The 17,518-nt window shown below is 49.3% G+C and overlaps 1 protein-coding gene across 9 annotated transcripts in view; it reads right to left on the bottom strand.

Moving 5' to 3' along the window:
* TLE3 (TLE family member 3, transcriptional corepressor) overlaps positions 1–17,518 on the bottom strand; it is a 47,460-nt gene that overhangs the window by 13,375 nt on the left and 16,567 nt on the right. For 3 of the 9 annotated variants that reach the window (XM_005300687.5, XM_005300689.5, XM_008170505.4), the window contains exons 5-8: positions 17,297–17,359; positions 16,589–16,693; positions 5,379–5,583; positions 2,446–2,462 (exon numbers count right to left, since the gene is read on the bottom strand). In XM_005300687.5, coding sequence (XP_005300744.1) covers positions 2,446–2,462; positions 5,379–5,583; positions 16,589–16,693; positions 17,297–17,359 — 390 coding nt within the window. The remainder of the gene's footprint in view (positions 1–2,445; positions 2,463–5,378; positions 5,584–16,588; positions 16,694–17,296; positions 17,360–17,518) is intronic. The other 6 variants (XM_005300690.5, XM_005300692.5, XM_005300691.5 and 3 more) reach the window with 4 other exon arrangements.

Below are 17,518 nucleotides of genomic sequence, written 5' to 3'. Positions count from 1 at the left end.
TTTTCAATGACCAGGGCCCCGATCCTGCAAACAGCTCCATGGGGTCAGACCCTGACCTGCATGGAGCCCCTTGGACATGAGCAGGGCTTTGTGAGGGGCACGAGGGTTGGTCAGTGCAGAGCAGAGCTTTGTGGCATAGCTTGCTGAGTTTCGAGTGCATTTAAAATGGTTCATGGGAGGGAGGGGATGTTAACATCCTTATTTAAAATTTAAAAAGAAAAATGGCAGTCGTATTTCTCCAAGGCAGCTTCTGCAGTTGATTGCAGGTGGTAAGAAGTTAAAAAAGAGAGAGAGAGAGCGAGCGCTCACCAAAACTAGCCAGTACTTGGGAACTCATTTCTGCTAACATGCAAGTACGTGAATAACTTTCCTCTGGCTAGTAGCCCCACTGAAGTCCTCACTCAATTATGTGCACGAGGTTACTGACTTGCTAAAGGGTTTGCAGTGTCCCCTACTGATGAAGTTATGCATTCTGGGTGAAAGTCTGGTCCCCATTAGTGGCAGAATTCTCATAGAATTCAATGGAGCCAGGATTTCATCTGCTGGGTTTATTAGAAGGCAAACTGCAAAAAAAGTCAACACGCTGCACTGGAACTGTTTTACATCAATTGCAACTGGACCACGTTGGGAACCGACCTCTGCCAAGCCACAAGCTATGCAGAAAAGATTTTTAAAATAAACATTGACATGATGTCAATATGTTCACGTGGTCAGGTTGGTGGGCTTTTTGTTTTGTTTTTCCTCTAAGCAACAGCATCCGATCTCAGAAAACATCACTCAATACGTCTGCGATTCCAACAAGGCCTCTTGCAGGCCAAGTGTTAGCTAAGAGCAAAAATGGCAGAGCGAAGCCGCCTTCGGAGAGCAGAATTTAGCCTGGAAAAAAACGGCTACTTAGCCTTAGCTACAGCAGTGCCAACTGGGGATGTTCTCATAGAGCCGCAATTCAATTAGTTTCTACAAGCTGCAGCAGAAATTACCATCATTTCATTTCTTAGAGGAGTGCCTGCCACCCCATGCTACATAGAAATGTTTTTAAGCTCCTCTGCTTCCTTTTCTTTGGTGTCTGAAAAGGAGAACTAAAGCAGTTCATGTTTCTCCTCAGTACCCAATAAGCAGCTTTGGATAACACCAGGGCCTTTCTTCTCAGGCAGTCATGCTGAAAAAGCTCGCAGCTACCAGAGAATCATGTCAAGCATTTAGAGGCATCGATCCATTCAGCTGTTTCTTGGCGCACCGCCAAGAAACTAAATATTTTTTATTGCTCAGGCTAGGAAATATGAATGAAGCTAGTTTTGCTTATAGTTCATATTAAATCCCCAACAGGAACATTTTCCCAATTCCAAAGAAAAAGGAGCCCAAACATTTTTATCTTTCGTACAAAACCCTCCCTGACCGCTCCCTACAACCTTAACAAGCAACTTAATGATGGCCAATCCCTCCCTTCAGCCCCCCTTAAACGGCACTTTTATTTCCATCTGCATTTGACTCTCAAAAGACCCATTTGTGGTCTCTGCACTGTGAAAGTCGGCTATGCACGGATGACAGGAAATCAGTGCAAAGTGAAGACTCAACTGTTTTTTGTCCTGCCAGCTTTTCTTTTAAACAGAAAGCATTGTGTACCTTGGGATAAGGCCCAAAGCAAGGGCGGGGGGGTGGGAGAGAGAGAGGAGGGGATAGAATTAAAGAGGACTGAGGATGGGGGTGGACTGTTCTTTAACCAAAAAAATAAAGAAAAAAAAATAAGTGAGGCAGCAGGTTTGTTGGTTTTGCATGGGCAGAAACTCTCTCTCTGGAATCATCTTCCCTTTTTCTTGCCAAACACCAGAGTGTCTTCTAAGATGCAACCAAGTCAAAACAAGAATTAAACAAAAAGCTGCTAGGGGCAACAATTGCTCACAACCATTACTATTTAGATGGTTAGTTAACTGCTTGACCTTCCAAGTCCTACTTAACACAATGTAATAGCCAAAGCCATCCCAACAGATTAGATGACCCAAGATAATAGAACAGTGATCAGGAATAAAATAGCTTTCCTAATCGCTGAAGGAGTTTTATGCCTACAGACTTGACTGCACTCATTCACAAAGCTTATTCAATTGAAACAGAATCTTAAAGCTGTGCGGCAATCAAAAAGATTTAAACCAAATCTCATAACTGGCATACAGAAAGCGTACTGGCCAGACAATGTGCATTTGCTGAATGTTTACTTCAGCAGAATCGAAGCGGAACATAGTCAGAGTCAAACAAAAAATTCTATTTTAGTTAGCACCACCCATATGATTTGGAGGGGGGGGAAGGGGGTGGTCCAACAGAGATCACTCGAGAGTCTAAACCCGGAAGTCTGCTTTTAAAAACAATAGATAAATTAAAAAAGCACAGCGATCAGAAACCAAGATAAAAAAAGAAAAAAAAAAAAAAGAAAAAGAACATAACAGAACTTACTGCATTTGAGTCTCGCTCTGTTAGGAATGAGGCCCGTGTCAGAGGTAAGGTCCCAGCCAAGATAAGGAGAAGACAGAAAAATAAAACAAGTTCAAATAAGTCTTAACAGAAAATAAACCTCGCAGTTCCTCATCACGTAGAGACTTCTGGCTTAATTCAATCAAAGCATTTCTGGCTCTTTTCATTTTAAATTAGTTTCTCTTGCCCAATCACATCCCCCCAATATCCCCCCCCCTTTTTTTTTGTCTAAGTGAATTATATGGCAAAATAAACAGTGTCTAAAGGGAAATGCATTGAAATACAAAGAGAAATGGCAGGAACTAAACTATTTACACACGGTAAGTCATAAATCCAGGAGGAGAAGATACTGAACATCCAGACTCATCCTCTTTGTAGAATTACAAAGATAAGTGTTGCCACTTTAAAGGGATGTGGTCAGAGGTTTAGTCATTAATTTATACATAAATAGTCCCTTTCTCCCCCTAGATCGCCTGACAATTTAAACTCATGTAGAAAAAATGAATGTAATTTGATAATAACTTTCAAGAATTTTTTCCTGAAGCTTTCACAGGGAAAAAATACCCACGACAATGAAACCTCCTAGGTTAGTAGAAGCACAAGATAACTATTCTAAAAATTGATACATCTAGGGGGAAGATACCTGAGACCTTGACATATTAATAGAGAGCAGAGACGCGTGGAACTCCTCCAGCACTGTACTGGTTTGTACTTGACTTGATGCCACCATTTTTTGTTCTACAAAGATTCTCTTATTATCTCTAGTGATTAAAAAAAATGACTTTGGCAGGGAGCATTGTTTATTTCCAGACGAGTGCAAGTTTCCAAGCAGATTTCTTGCAATTAGAGAGAGACTGTGCGGTTTCATATGACTCATTAAGCCCTGGCAGCCATTTTTAAGCAATAACTCTTGCTGTGTCCAGATCCAGATATAAACCTTGTTGGAATGTTTTCTCACTGCCACCTCAATGACCCTGTAAGGATCTCGTCAGGAGGACACCTGCAAAGCATCTGAGTGCCTACAGTGTAGCTGTTTCGGATCCTCAAATAGAGAACACAATTAGGACTAGATCCCACAAATGGAGTGAGAGGCTCTGATTTTAGGAAAGGCATCCACTAAGCCTCCAATAATAGGCCTGCATATAAACTTACGGACACAAATCAGACTATCAGCAGGGGCAAATCAGGCAGCATAAGGTCAAATTGCTACAAATGCTGGTCACCAAACCATGCTCCCTATTACACCTGGGCAAAGAAAACGGCTCAGGGCCCAAAAAAATTAACACTTTTTTTTTTTAAATTGGAAATAACTCCAATAAATTGCTCCAAACATGAACTCAGGATTTGGCTAGTATGTGCTGTCATTGTCGTTAGCAGGTGAACTGCACAGAATGTTCTCCACCAGCCAGCCAGGCTGACTTGGGGGCTCACACTGGAAATATCCAGACTCCCTGAAAACACTAGTCCCCACAGAGTCCACTTGACATTGGCTTAGCGCGGGGGTAGTCAATAGGCGGAGCGCGGGCCAAACCCGGATCGCCAGACGCTTTTGAACAGATCCCCAAATCTTTTTATTTACTTCTTATTGTTTTGTTGTTTTTTGACTGTTCTCTGGAGTCTGGACCTGGGCAAAACTAATTAGCCCCCCCCGGCTTAGCACCTTTGGGACGAGACCTCAGGAACAGAGTCTCCAGCTCTGGGCAGAGGACCAAGCCCAGGGCCCTTTATGTAACAAATGGGGTAGCCCTGATGTCCCAGCTAAAAATTTCTGGGGCTGGCTTGGCTTATCCCCAAGGGGTATTAGTCACCCTATAAAATTTACCCTCACTTCTATTTTCCAGCATAAAGGCAGTCAGTATACAAACCAAACACTGACTTTTCCAACCTGTTGTTACTCCGCTACAAAGTATATAGCTACCAGGAAGCTATACTAACTCGGAGTTCGCCAGGTAAGTACCTTTTTAATATAACTGCAGGGCTAGAGTTTCTTTTCCCATTATCCTTTGGGAGACAAAAACAACAAAACCATCTTTGCGGTGTTTTTTTTTAAACCACACATATGGGATGCAGCAAACTCCCTATGGGGCAAATGGTCGCTCTGACATATGCAGCACGATGCATGGTGGGTGCTAGTCTATTTTTAATTAGCGTTCAACTTCTCCACCCAACCCACTCACCGGGAGAGCCTAGCGCCTGCTGCTGAACTCTGGGGAGCAGACACGCTCTCTGCAATTCACCCTTAGTCTGCACGTGCTGCCAATCCAGTTCTGCATCGGAAACGTTCAGCGGTCGGGAAAACAAATTAGTGCATCCCAGTGCACGTTCTCCTCCAACACATTTTTAAGTGCAGCCTCGCTCTGTTCTATTTTTTCTGCCCAGATCCGTTATAGCCAGGACCCAACCCTGGGGGAAAAGGACCAGGGACCACCTGGAAGGAGCTTTGCTCCACACAAGCACATCAGAGGGTTAATGAACAAACCCTCAGCCCCTACCCCTAGCTTGCCTAGATAGCCAGGTCAGAGCCGCCACTACAAGGCACAGGTGGAACAGAAGAGATGGTCCACTGCTTCACCTATGCAGGGGGATCCCATCAGTGCAAAGACCAACAGGCTGCACCTCAGAAGCCAAGCAAGTCCCCCAGGGTGGGAAGCTGTGGAGATCTCTGGAGGGTGCGGTGAGATGAGCAGTCTCCACGCTAGGAGGCTCTGGCCGCTGCTGCTTCGGCACCTCCTGCAGGAGCAGAGGGTGCCCCAGGGTTCGGTCCCTGGTTGTCAAAGGAGTCACAGAAGCCCCTCAGTGCTTTTGCCGTAGTGTCGCCCGGCAGAGGCATAGGAGCGTTTCTGAAGAGCCCCGAGGGGCGAAGATGAAGAGAGAGGGAGACGAGAATATGTATCTTTAAGGCCTTTTGTTCTCACCTCGGTGATCCAGGTCGTGATGGTTTTTCTCATCTTTAACGGCCAAGTGGGCTTGGCTCCCGAGGGCCCCGAGAGCCAGCAGTCCTGAGCTACTCCCCGTGACGGGAGGGATTCCTGGCGGCTGAAGGCCTGAAGGGTGAGGAGGCAGCTGTACCGGGGGGCCGTGAGCAGCATGGGAGAGGTGCTGGGCCTGGAGCTGCTGCTGCTGCAATAAAATCAGCGGTAAGCAATTGATGGGAAATGGCAGGTCATGCAGATATTAAATGGTCATGTGACATCGGGAGGCGTCACTGGAAGGGGCGGAGCCTTCTTCATGCACTCAGAATATTAGGGGGGGGGGGATATTAAACTGTCTTAAACACCATATTCCTCTGTCTGCAAGGAGAATCCAGGTTAGGAAGAGTCAGACTGACGGGAGGGAGGCACAGACACAGGGCAGAGCTTATAACTGCAGCCCTCTGAACCAGGGGGCAATAGCGCAGGTGTTTGAAAGACACCGTCACCTGGGGGCTCCGAGACGTAAGCAGAACCGGGAGGGGAGGGAGAGAAATACACCCGGCACATCAACTCTGAGGCTTGTTTTTGCCAGATGTTAAAACTGACGCGATCGGGGAAGAAAGGAAAAGCATCCCGCTATCCTTTCCCGCTGCCTCCGAAGGCAGTTCCTGCTTGTTGGCTGGGGAGTCATTTTAAGGCATTTGGCAGTAAAAAGAAAAAACAGGTTCTAAAGTCTTTTTGCACTTGTCCTAGAGTATTCTAGCCAGTACAGCGATATTCAGACTGAGGGGCACGACCCGCACGCGGCTCTTTAATGTGCCTCCTGCGGCGCTTTTGTGTCATCCGCTACAAAACACCGTGTGATTTAAATATTAACCCATCAGGATGCTTTTGTTTTAATTGTTGATACGTATGTCATGTTGTTTAAATAGGACTAGATAGTGCTATAGTAAATGAAACAATGAATTCCCACGACGGTGGCTCTTTTGGGTAATGTTGATCACTAATTTGGTTCCTCAAACCCTGAGGTCTGAGTATCGCTGAGCTAGCTCAAGCGCCCAGACTTCCCCCTGGAACAGAGCCACTGTTATGAGCTTTGCATATAGCAAGGAAGAGCCACCGTTCCCCTAAACACCCCCCCCCCAAAACAGCGACATTTCTAGTGTCCAGATTCATTGCAACTCTACCCCTTCCCTGAAACAAACAGGCCAATTCAGCCCTGGGTAAGTGCTGTCTCCACCACGGCAGCACAGGGGGAAGCTGGCTCGGGGGTGGGTTACGGATCTGGTTTTTGCTAACTCTGTTTAGCAACAGAAAGGAGAACATGCTACTTCTTACTGGAAGGGTCACACCCCCGGGGGTAACTCCTGGCAGGCTGCATCTCTGCAGATCGCTCTGCTGACAAGGCATCGGTTACCACCGATAAGGAGAGTGCAGCAGAGAAAGGAAAATGCAGCCAGGTGGGTGGATGGGGGCGGGGAGCCAGGCAGCAGCTCTTCAGTGTTTGCCTTAGTGCTGAATCCGGCTTGCCCGCTGTGACGCTCCAGGTAACTGCCCCGGTTTGGAGAGGGCATTGCGGCCAGCGGTCTGCAGTTTGTTTTCCTTGGCTCCCTGTAGACAGACACCTCCCACCCCTCCCACTCAGGGCCCCCACCTGCCATTGCAACACCACCAAGTCGCAGAGTTCAGACGCCCCTTTGCCAGCCCTGACGCAGGCTCTGCAGCCGGGTGGCCTGAACTTGCCAACGCCACACCCTGAGCAAGGTCAGCTCTCAAGGCAGGCGGATCAGACAGCGTGTGAGCTGCATCCCCAAGCCCTGCCCGACACCCGCCCCAGCAGGGAGCCACTTGGCCTTGGCAGCATCTCCTCTCCCCCCAGAGCAGCACAGGGGGAGCACCTCAGCTGCTGCCAGTCTAACCCCGCCGCCCTCTCCCCGCCAGAGCTGCAGCCCAGCCTGCGGACGGGACGCAGAGGAGCCATTCGCACGCAGGATGAAAGGCGTTCCAAGCTCACTTCGCTTTAAGGAACACGAAGCGCCTGCAGGCGTACGCTGGGAGCTCAGCGGACAAGCAGGGGCAGGCCTGGCCAGGGCGCAGCAGGAAGTGGGGCTGGTCATCCAGGAAGCATTACTTCCCCCGCTCCCTGAGCAGCAGGGTGCTGGAGGCGCTGCTCCCAGAGGGACTAGCGCTTGGATGGGGGCAGGCGGCCACAGCTTGGCCGATACAGGCTGCTCGGAGAGTCATTCCAAGAGAGAGCGGAGGTGTGCAATCCGGCTTCTCCAGCCACAGTGCCAAAGCAGGACCCTGGCGCTTTCCTGCCAGGGGAGCGAGGGGACCCACTGTGTTCCCATGGCGAGTCGCAGCACCGGGGGCACAGAGTTCCCCGGCACCGCTACTTCCCCTCCCACGGGGGCATCAGTCACGGACAGAGCCAGTGCAAAGGGGGCAGCGATCTGCACCAGGGTAGGCCTGGCAACGCTCACTTGCCCAGTAACTAAGGGCAGGCAGGGCAAACGACGCCCAAGCCACAACTCGGCCCTGGGTGTGCCCCCCCCAGCCCTGTGCCTACACACTCCTCCTTTGCTCAGGCCTCCTATCGCTCCTGTCAATACACGGTAATTGTGCCCAGCTGGGGGAGAGGGTCTGTCTCCCCCGGTCCTGTTGCAGATGGGGAAGGGTGGAAATGGGGTGAGATTTTACCCACAGGACACTGGTTTGGGGTGGGGGGAACAAAGGGCCTGTGCCCGCTACAGCGATGGGCTAGTAATGAGTTCGTTACACTCCCGAGCCGCGTCCTCACAGCACAACCACGTCTCGTGGCCACACCCCTCAGGCCGCTGGTGGGGGCGCTCTGGGCAGCGGTCCCCTCGTGCATCAGCAGGCAACAGAGACAGGGGAAGTGCACACAGCGCTGCACCAACAGCTCTCAGGCATGACCCAGCAGGAGGAAACAAGACTGGCCAAACCACAGCCCAGGTCAGGGTGCTGTCACCAGCCGGAGAGCTTTACTGCTTACAGGAAGACGCCCACACACCAGCCTGGGCTACTAGCAAGAGTGACACGTGATTCGCCGACAGGGTTACTGACCATACCGCATGTCACGGTGAGGGGCAGCCAGACACAATTCAGAGGCTACAGCGGACGCATGTTTCTCTGCTCTTTGTTCTGTGTTTGGAAAGTCACTAGCCCCACCTGTCCAGGCAGGTGCCATGCCAGGGGTGGGAACAGTTAGCTCCTTTTTGGCTGGAAGAAGCTAAACAATAACGTGGCCGGGGGAAGACGTTTTCCCACTGCCTAAATTTCGGTTTAAAAATACCAGGTGGCTTCGAGGGAGAGGAGGTGGAACCCCAGGGAGTGCTTGGCTGAGGATTTTCCCTCTGTTTTATTTTGACGCGCCCCAAGCGGACTTTTGCAAGTGCCTGTCACAAGGGCACGCGCTGCCTGAGCTTGGACCCTCAGCCTCGGCCTGCTGCTGGGTGCTGGAGAGCACGGCCGTGCACCAGCAACACGCCGTGTCTAGAAACTCTCCCTGTGGGGCAGGTGAATATCAGCACTGGAGAAAGGGCTGGGTGATTGTGGAGAAGCATTCAAGCCTTTTGATGTTTATCCAAATCCCTTTGAAGCGACCACTTCCTCAGCCCAACACCTCCCTTTGACCCTCCCTGCTGCAGCAGGAAAGCCACAATTCCCTGCTTTGACATCCTGCACCCAACTGAGGCAGAACCCACTGCAAGGTCTAATCGATCCGGCTTTCGGCTGGGGCCTGTTCCAGCCAAGCTTCCCCGAATGGCTCAGAGCACACAAGAATTTCGGTGAGGCAGAGACCGTCAGGCCCGATCTGGACACAAGGTACTCAACGAAAGGAGGACCTGAATATTCATGTATCCCTGAAGACAGGGGCAGAGAGAGGGTGTCCATCTCCTACCCTTGCAGGAGGTCCCAGTTTCAGTATGGAGAACAGCCACAGACTTGGGCCTCTCTCAGAAGCAGATCCCAGGTGCGGTTGAATGAAAAGCCTAAGGCATCTGATAGGCACCATTTCCCCCAGGGACGGCTGCGGGGACCACTCCATTGCATGGCCAAGGACCCACAGGCCAGTGCTGGAAATGATGAAGTTGCAGGGCCAATTTCTGCTCTGCTGCTAGGCAAAGAACTGCAGAAACTCCTCTGAAGTCAGTGGCTTGCTTTGAGTTTATGTTGGTCCATGGACTACATAACGTAAGGAAACGCGAGGAATTTGGCTTATGCCAACAGCTGGGGCACTCCTAGTTGTGCAGTTCTGAGCTCAGCTCTGCTGGGGGCCTGGGAACGATGGGGTTGTTTTATCCTTGCACCGCATTGTCCATTCACACAGGGGTTTGGCTGTAGTCTGAATTGCCTGCTTCCCTCTCCTGTATTTATTTGGGCCATTTTAAGCACATAAGTTATTTACTCTAAGGCAGTAACTCCCTGAAAGGAGCCATTAGACCATGTTGTGTCAACAGCAAAAGTATGTGGAGGGATAGTGGCTGCCGTCAGGGCCCTTTGCTACCTTAAGGATCTGAGCTTGTCTCCTTTCGGGCCTCCAGAATTCACTGATGGCAGAGTGACATGCTGGGTTAGCCTGTCCCCAGACACTGCCTGCAGGGAACCCAGAGCCACAGATCCCTGTTACAGCCTTCTACAGGGTGCAACATGCCCCTCACCCCGTGCTAGCCCAGCTCTGCGAGGCACGACCTCACCCTGCCGTCTGGGCTGGAATCCCCTGCTCTTTCACAAGCACTAGGACAGAGGTTCTGCTGAGCCGGGGCACAAGGGCGTGAAGACACTTGGGGCGGGACTGCGGGAAAGCTCCTTGAACCCAGTCTTGCGTACATCTGCTCCGCCTCCCCCAGAAATGCAGAGAGTTGAATTGTTAGGCCCTGATCCCACCACGTGTTGACCAAGGTCAGCTCCCCCAGAGGCCAGCAAGTGGTGAGGGAGCTCAGCACATGACCCTTTGGGCTGACTAACCCTCTCCCCCCCGCCCCGGAGGAAGTGCCGTTCCCGCCCCTTTCACCATGGTCATTTCCCATAAAGATGATCCATCCTAAGGAGTCGCCGAAACTAGCGACCTGCCAACATGTGCAGCTTAGCTCGTCTAGGCCACCGTGCGGAATTAGCATGGAGCGGAGGCTAGGATCGAGGGACAGACGCATCTTTCAACAGCTGCGAGAGGCCCAGGGCTCAGTGGAAATGGGGAAGCCCAGAGGCGATGCAGAGCAAAGGGGCAGGATGGGGGCCAGGGGAAGCATGACTGTGCGGGTGCCCTGGTGCACCTGACGGGTTTCTCCACAGAAAGCTTTCGGTTTCTAACACTCTCAGCAGGGCACGTTTCACAAAAGGGGAAATCCCCACAGGGGATGCAACTTCCCGACCAGGGCTGCGATTTGAAAGCTAACACTATTTATTGCTTCAGAGTGAAGTGTAGGTTTGAAACACGGCCTATACCGGAAACTTAACTTCTCAGCCATGCAAGAGGCCAACCTAGTCCTTCAAAAGTAGTTTCACTCTCAAAGTTCGCACCTCCCTACGTGCTTTGGTAGTGGATGGGGAGGGGAAAGGGTGTGGGGATTACAGATGGCTTGATCCTACACCCACTGACTTCAGTGGCATCGGCTTTAAAGGGGATAGGCTTGAACCCAGGCTGCAGGAGACCCGAAGCTACACATCTGCAATTTATAGTCCTTGGCCCCGTCTGTTGCTGGCACTGCAGAATTGTCAACAAGAGGACGGCGGTGGCGAGGACAATGCTGTGCAAACAGGAAAGAAACTTCCCACTCTGCCTCCCAGGAGATAAAAGCAGGCAGCAGTTTCTGCGGTGGTTGCGACCGGTCACGCTGCCCATGATGTTAGCCAAAACTAACTCATCGCACTGGGAACCAAAGACCAGGCACCTTCGGAAGCACCGCCTGTGGAAACGGGAGGGAGGTGTTTGGTCACCGAGCGCAGTCTCCTGCCTCTGCAGCCCGGCTCCGGGCTGGGCATTCACTAGGGTTTGGTCCAGTGGAGTTGGAGAGGTGCTGAGCGATGGCACCCCCCACCACTTCCTTCAGCAGATTATCCCACTGACTAGCCGTTCTTAGCATCATCCTATTATTCTTAGCTACACCCTCTCGAATCATTGCTTTGCTTGCAGAAATCCGGACTCCCTTCCCATACCTGCAGGCTGTCATGCTGGCCCCCTCCGCATATTTAACGCCGTCGTTTTGACTTACGAGGGACTGACTGACAAAGATGAACCATAATTGGCTACCGAAATCAATGAAGCTCTTTAAACCCAAACTGTCACATGCTCTCCATTCTCCACAAACCCACCTCCTCTTAAGCCAGGCCAACATGGCCCATTTGGGGTGAGTATTGCAGGCTGGGGGTTTATCGTGAAGCACTCACCTATAAAGAATGACTTAAGTGAATCCATAGGTGCCAACTTCCTCTCTATCCACGGGGTGTTCAACCCCCCCCCACACACATACACACTCACCCCCCAGGCCTCCCCCACACTCTACCCCTTCCCCCAAGGCCACCCCGCCACCCGCCCCACCCCAGAGCATGCCCATCCCTGCTCTGCCTCCTGCGTGCCACAGAACAGCTTGCCTGCAGTGGGCAGGAGGCGCTGGAAGGGGTGGGGAGAAGTTGATCGGCAGGGCTGCCGGTGTGACGGGGACAGGGAGGCGCTGGGGAGAGGGGGAGCTTGACTGCTGGTGGGTGCTAAGCACCTGCTAATTTTTTTCACCCATGGGTGCTCCAAGGTTGGAGCACCCATGGAGTCGGTGTCTGGCAGTGCCTCTAGTTGGGATTATTTGTACCTCTATCTGACTTAGGGTTTTGGATAGCACCCATCTCTGTAGTATCTAGGCACTTCATGAGATGAAATTTTCTTGTAGTATTTATAAGACTCAACTTCCTTGCAGAGAGATTAAGCACAACACAGCTGACTACTGACAAAAGAGGGGAAAACATTTCTAATGAGCTCTCCATCTGAATGTGTTTTATGTTTCTCTGTTATACTAGCAAGGGGTTTTCTTCTCTTCTTTTTTTAAATACTTGCTGATAAATGTAGTAGACAAGAGAATAAGATGTGGGGTTTTTCTCCTGTTTTATTTGAAATTGTCCCCAAAGCTTCTCTGCTTTTGGAAAAAAGCGACAATTTTTAAAAAAAATGTTCTTGAAAGTAAGTTTGAAGAGAGTTACTCCCTGCCCACATGGCTGGCGTGAGCCTGGTGAGAGAAGCCATGTTGAAGTCTATTTCCAACACAGCAGCAGTGTCCGAGTGTGCGTGCTGAGGTTAGCCATTCAGTGGTCCTACCCAAGCTTTGAAATTAGCACCTTAGGTGCGAGTGAGTGTAGGGCACTAGCAGGAGACATCACACCTTTGCCTTCAGCGACAGTACAGCAGTGCTGGTGTGCATTAGCAGGGCTGTGGTTGAAATGGTGACACCCAGCTAGTGTGACTGGCTTTCACTACACTGTGAAGTGTGCCCCGGTGCAGCTTGTGCATCCCACGGCCTGTACCCCAGACAGGGAGGTTAGAAAAGAATGGCTGGAATGACCATCACTGCAGTCAGGTGGGCATTGGAAACAGAGAGAGATGTCTTCCACACCCCATGGTAAACACCAGCACAGAGTAATTAGGAAGGTAAAACAAGGGGCGGGCCTCTCTTGTGTACTGGGCCTTTCACCCTAGGGAAAGGCTGATGATTTTATCCCTGGTGACTATTAGCACCTAGGCTGAAAACTTCCAAAAACAGAAGTTTGGAATTTAGCAGGGCTGTTGGAGCTCATACATCTCATTTAAATCCTAATCCCAAACAAAAAGAAGTTTGCTGGAGATGCACAGACACAAAGATGTTTTCCTTCTGGGGTCTTAACAAATATGGTTAAGCTATGAGGAGGTTAAAATTTACAAGGGAGTCTGGCAAGGAGTATCTTGTATGTAGACTGTTTTTAATTGGATTATGTACATCATGCTTCATGCCTTTGTTAACCGATTTAATGGTTCACCACTTAAGTTCACCACTTGCGTTACATTTAGTAAAGTAGTCTAATCATTTCCAGAGCTAGAACCAAATCGAGGGCTCGATTTCACAGAAGCCTGGAGCAGGAGAACTGTAAGACAATGACCTAGATGCATAAAATTAACAGTTCTTGACCTCAGAAAGGGGGGTGGGGAGGGGGCGGCAAGAGAAGAGGTTTTAATGATCTGCCGCATCTTCATACTTGTCAATTTTGTTTACAGCATCTGAACTAAAATGCTGATTCCTTCACTAGCTTATAAAGACAAGTTCCTGATGTTTATAAACAAAGTCCTACTTGCATACTATAGCAAACTTGTTTCTCCATAAATAAATTTCTTTAAAGCATCTGTCAAGTTTAGTAGGCATCAAATTTGGTATCCCCCCAATCTGTTGGCACAGGCCATGTTACTTTCTAGGTATGGGGTTTTATGTACACGCACCCCCGCCCCAAAAGTCAGCACAAGCAACCCTGCCCCACACAAACAGCCCTACAGCAATAAGCTGGGGGTATGCACAAAATGGAGAGACAGGGAGATTGCTAAAGACACCAACTCTCCGCTTCGTGTTTCTGAAGGAGCTCTGAGGCGGCAAATGACACTAGCTGGCTCCTTTCGAGCAGTTCGAGACCCTTGTCCCAGGGACTCTAGAGCAGGGATCGATCAAGGGAAGGGCTGGCTTCCCCCCACTGGGCAGGGCCCCCCGTTAGAAAGGCCAGGGTGCCCTTTTCCAACAGCCTTTTACGCTTGGACTGCCCGTTGCCCTCCAGAACCACCCGAGTCCTCCAAGTGTCACAGTCAGCACCCCTGGAGAGGCAGGCTCGTTCCTTCCAAAGCGCCAGTATTGCTCTGCGGCTCACTGCTAATGGGCATGAAAATGCAGCGGGAATTACATGAGCCAGTCGGCCCCTCCGAGATTGGGGTGATCCCCTCCCCCCTCTGCAACGCCTCGTTAGCCAGAGGTCACTACCAAGCAGATCTGCCACATCACAGTGCGTATCCGCTAAGCCATCGGGGGCAGGCCACGCACTGCCTTAATGCCGAACCCTCTCTCCTCTCGCACGATCAAAGCTTATGGTGATCTCTTGCTGTCTTTCTGACAGCAGCCACTTTTGGGTTCCTTCCTTGACAAGATAAAAACGCTTGACTGGATTAGCTTTTATCCTTTGCAAGTGTGCAGTCAAGCACGGCCCCCAAGCTAACGCACTGCGCGACTGCCCATAATTCCTGCCTTGTGAAAATGTGTCAGGCAAAACGATTAAATGGCTGCCTGCTTAACGATGGGACGACAGTTGCATTCACTCTGATCCGAGGAAGCAATTACCTAGGAAATGGGGGTCACAGGCCCCTCTCATTTACCTTAATTGAATTCCAATATCTGCCTCAAGCTGCCTTGACCTGCCGCGTAGCCTTCTAAACACTACTTAAAAGAAGCTAATCAAAGCAACCATCTCCATTTTCACACTTGCACTACTGAGCCCCAAGATCACCCTGCGCACCGGCCAGAGAGCAGAGCAAGAGAGCACGGCTCCAGTGCGCTGGCACCAGAAATGCCAAGAACGGGAAGGCAGCAGCAAGACAGAGGACACAGCAGGCTCATCTCTTTAAAAGTCATCTTAAAACCCTAATTTCAGAGGAGCTGTAATGAGGAAAGTTTGCGAACGACATGGCAAATTGCCTGCATTGCCCTGTGCCATCGGCGGCCAAGGCACAAACGCCACTGCAAAACATAAACACACTTGAGAGCTAGACACCCATGCCAAACAAACAAGACACATTCTTGAGTCTGTCAAAGCGTTTCCATGTGTCCCTGCACATGTGCACATGTAATTCAAACTTGGCCCCCACAAGGGATAACGTCAAGGAGTCCGAGCCAAAGCTTTGATCTACCTTAGATTTTGGGGGCCAAATACCCAGTTAAAACCATCAATCCAGACTCTGTTTTGAGAGCCACTGTTTTCCTGGGGGACACACCAATTATTGAGAGTCCCACATTGACAGTTCACAAGACAACAACGATGAGGCTATTACCAGGGAGGAGAAGCCAGGTTTGCCTCTGCTCCATTAAGAGCAATGGAAAGAACTGAGTGCTGGCAGAATGGAAATGACAAAGTAGTTCGGGGGAAGTTTCTTTTAGCTTAAGAGGGCACCATGAATAATTACTTTTAAAAAAGTATTAGAGTTTATTCTTTGAAAATCAGACTTCTAACTGACTCCATGGTTGTGTGCATCTAGCTCCAACAGACACAAGGGCTCTGTCTACAGATGGGAATGGAATAGTAGTACTCAACTACTGCACATTCTGTTAGGATTTTGAGTAAATACCTGAAGTACATCAAATGTAAGGCCTATTTTGAGGCCGGATCAAGCAGAACAATTGGCAAAGGTAATTCTATCACTGCTAGAAACAATTAAAACCATTGCAGTGTTCAACTTTTGGGATCTTAGTGATAAACACCCGGAACATTTACATGAGTAACTTAATGCATGGAACACCAAGTCAATCATATTTACGGCACATTTCACATAAACAATACAACAGAGATATACCGGATCTCAGGTGGCCAGAAGAAGGGCTAACACATCCAGACCAATTAAAAGAATAAAAAACAATCAAGAACAGCCCCAAATCTCAGAAAGGTTTAGCTAGTTTCCCATATTGTGCTTAAATATAGATTTTTTACAAAAATTTTGCATTTTGCCTGATCTCAGTAATTTGATCTGTAGCAGCAACATTATCACCAGCTGCTAAAAGGAGAAATCAGTCCCTTTCCCCATGGCTGATGAGGCTTTGAAAGAAGAGTAAAAAGTGAAGCACTAAGAACAGATGTTTTCATCACATTGGCAGCACCTCACACCGTTTAAACCCACCTCTAAAGTCAGTTACAACACTTAGAGCGTGCACTGCAGGAGTGCTCAAAGACCTCATTTAGGATCGGGGCCTCACTGCACTGGGTTACAGACACATGGTCCATGCCCTGAATCCGTTTTCTGATTCCAAGACCTACTTGATCAAACTGGGAATTTCAATTTGTAATGTGCAGCCCTCTGGCAGTGACTAAGGTTCAGAGAAACATTCCTGATTGTCAGTATATTTGCAAGCTGCCATTCTTCAAAGCCAGCTAAGTGCAGGGTTGTCTCTGGTCATGGTAAATGATAGGAATAAAAGGGGTATACACACGGTGAGAGGCAGATTTGGAAGTCCACGTACCCCGATGATAGCATTCAGCTCTGTCATTGTCACTTGCTTGGCACGCTCAACAGCCTGGGCAACCTGCTGTTGGTGCTAAGGGAACAAAATTTCAAAGGCACGTTAGAATAAGGAATGTTTCCAAACAGAGAATGTAAAGAGAGATCAAAGAAAGCCTGGACAGCCAAGTCAAGGGGCAAAGGCATCAGCAAGCTGCCATCACTTTACTTGGTGAGTTTGCTCATGAAAATGAGGCGCTAAGGACCAATTGGATTCAGTTCCCTCTGAAATCAACAGAAGAGACTCTCTGGCTCCACTGGGAGTTGCATTGGCCCAAAAAGCTTTGAGCAGCACACAACAGAGCTGGACACTATGCAAGTTTCCTTTTACTGCTCTGACAATGCACATGCATTGTCTGCCGTGTCTGCATCCGTGGCCTCTGTTAAACAGAGGCGGACTGTCTTGGCACATTGTGATTGCGCATATTGCAAAACTAACTGTTAAACAAGTCCAAGACCTTTTTCACTTGTGCCATGAGTCAGAATTTGAACCCGAGTCTAAAGACTTGTAGCATGAGTGGGTCACATCTAGCATAACCTCTCCTTGGCCCAAGATGACTTTCCAAATTGTTCTCATCAATATCAGCGCTATGTGAACGGAAGACAATCATACAATAACAATTCACATCCATTCCCTTACCTCTTGTGACAGAAAAGGCATGATTTGAGCTAGAATTGTGTTCAATCTTTTAGCAATCTCGGTCTAAAAAAAGGAAAAGAAAAGACCTCATTTAGTTTAGACAAAAATCACCTTGTGCGGACGTCAGAAACATTAAAGCATTTAGAAACAATCAAAGCAAGACTTTTCAGAATAAAAAAAATTTCATCCCCAAAACCAACCATTTTCCCCCCTTTCCTCCCC

The sequence above is a fragment of the Chrysemys picta genome, chromosome 10 (assembly GCF_011386835.1).
Source record: "Chrysemys picta bellii isolate R12L10 chromosome 10, ASM1138683v2, whole genome shotgun sequence".
NCBI lineage: Eukaryota > Metazoa > Chordata > Testudines > Emydidae > Chrysemys > Chrysemys picta.
The sequence above is the reverse complement of the archived record's forward strand: the minus strand, read 5'-3'. Positions and strand labels throughout refer to the sequence as shown.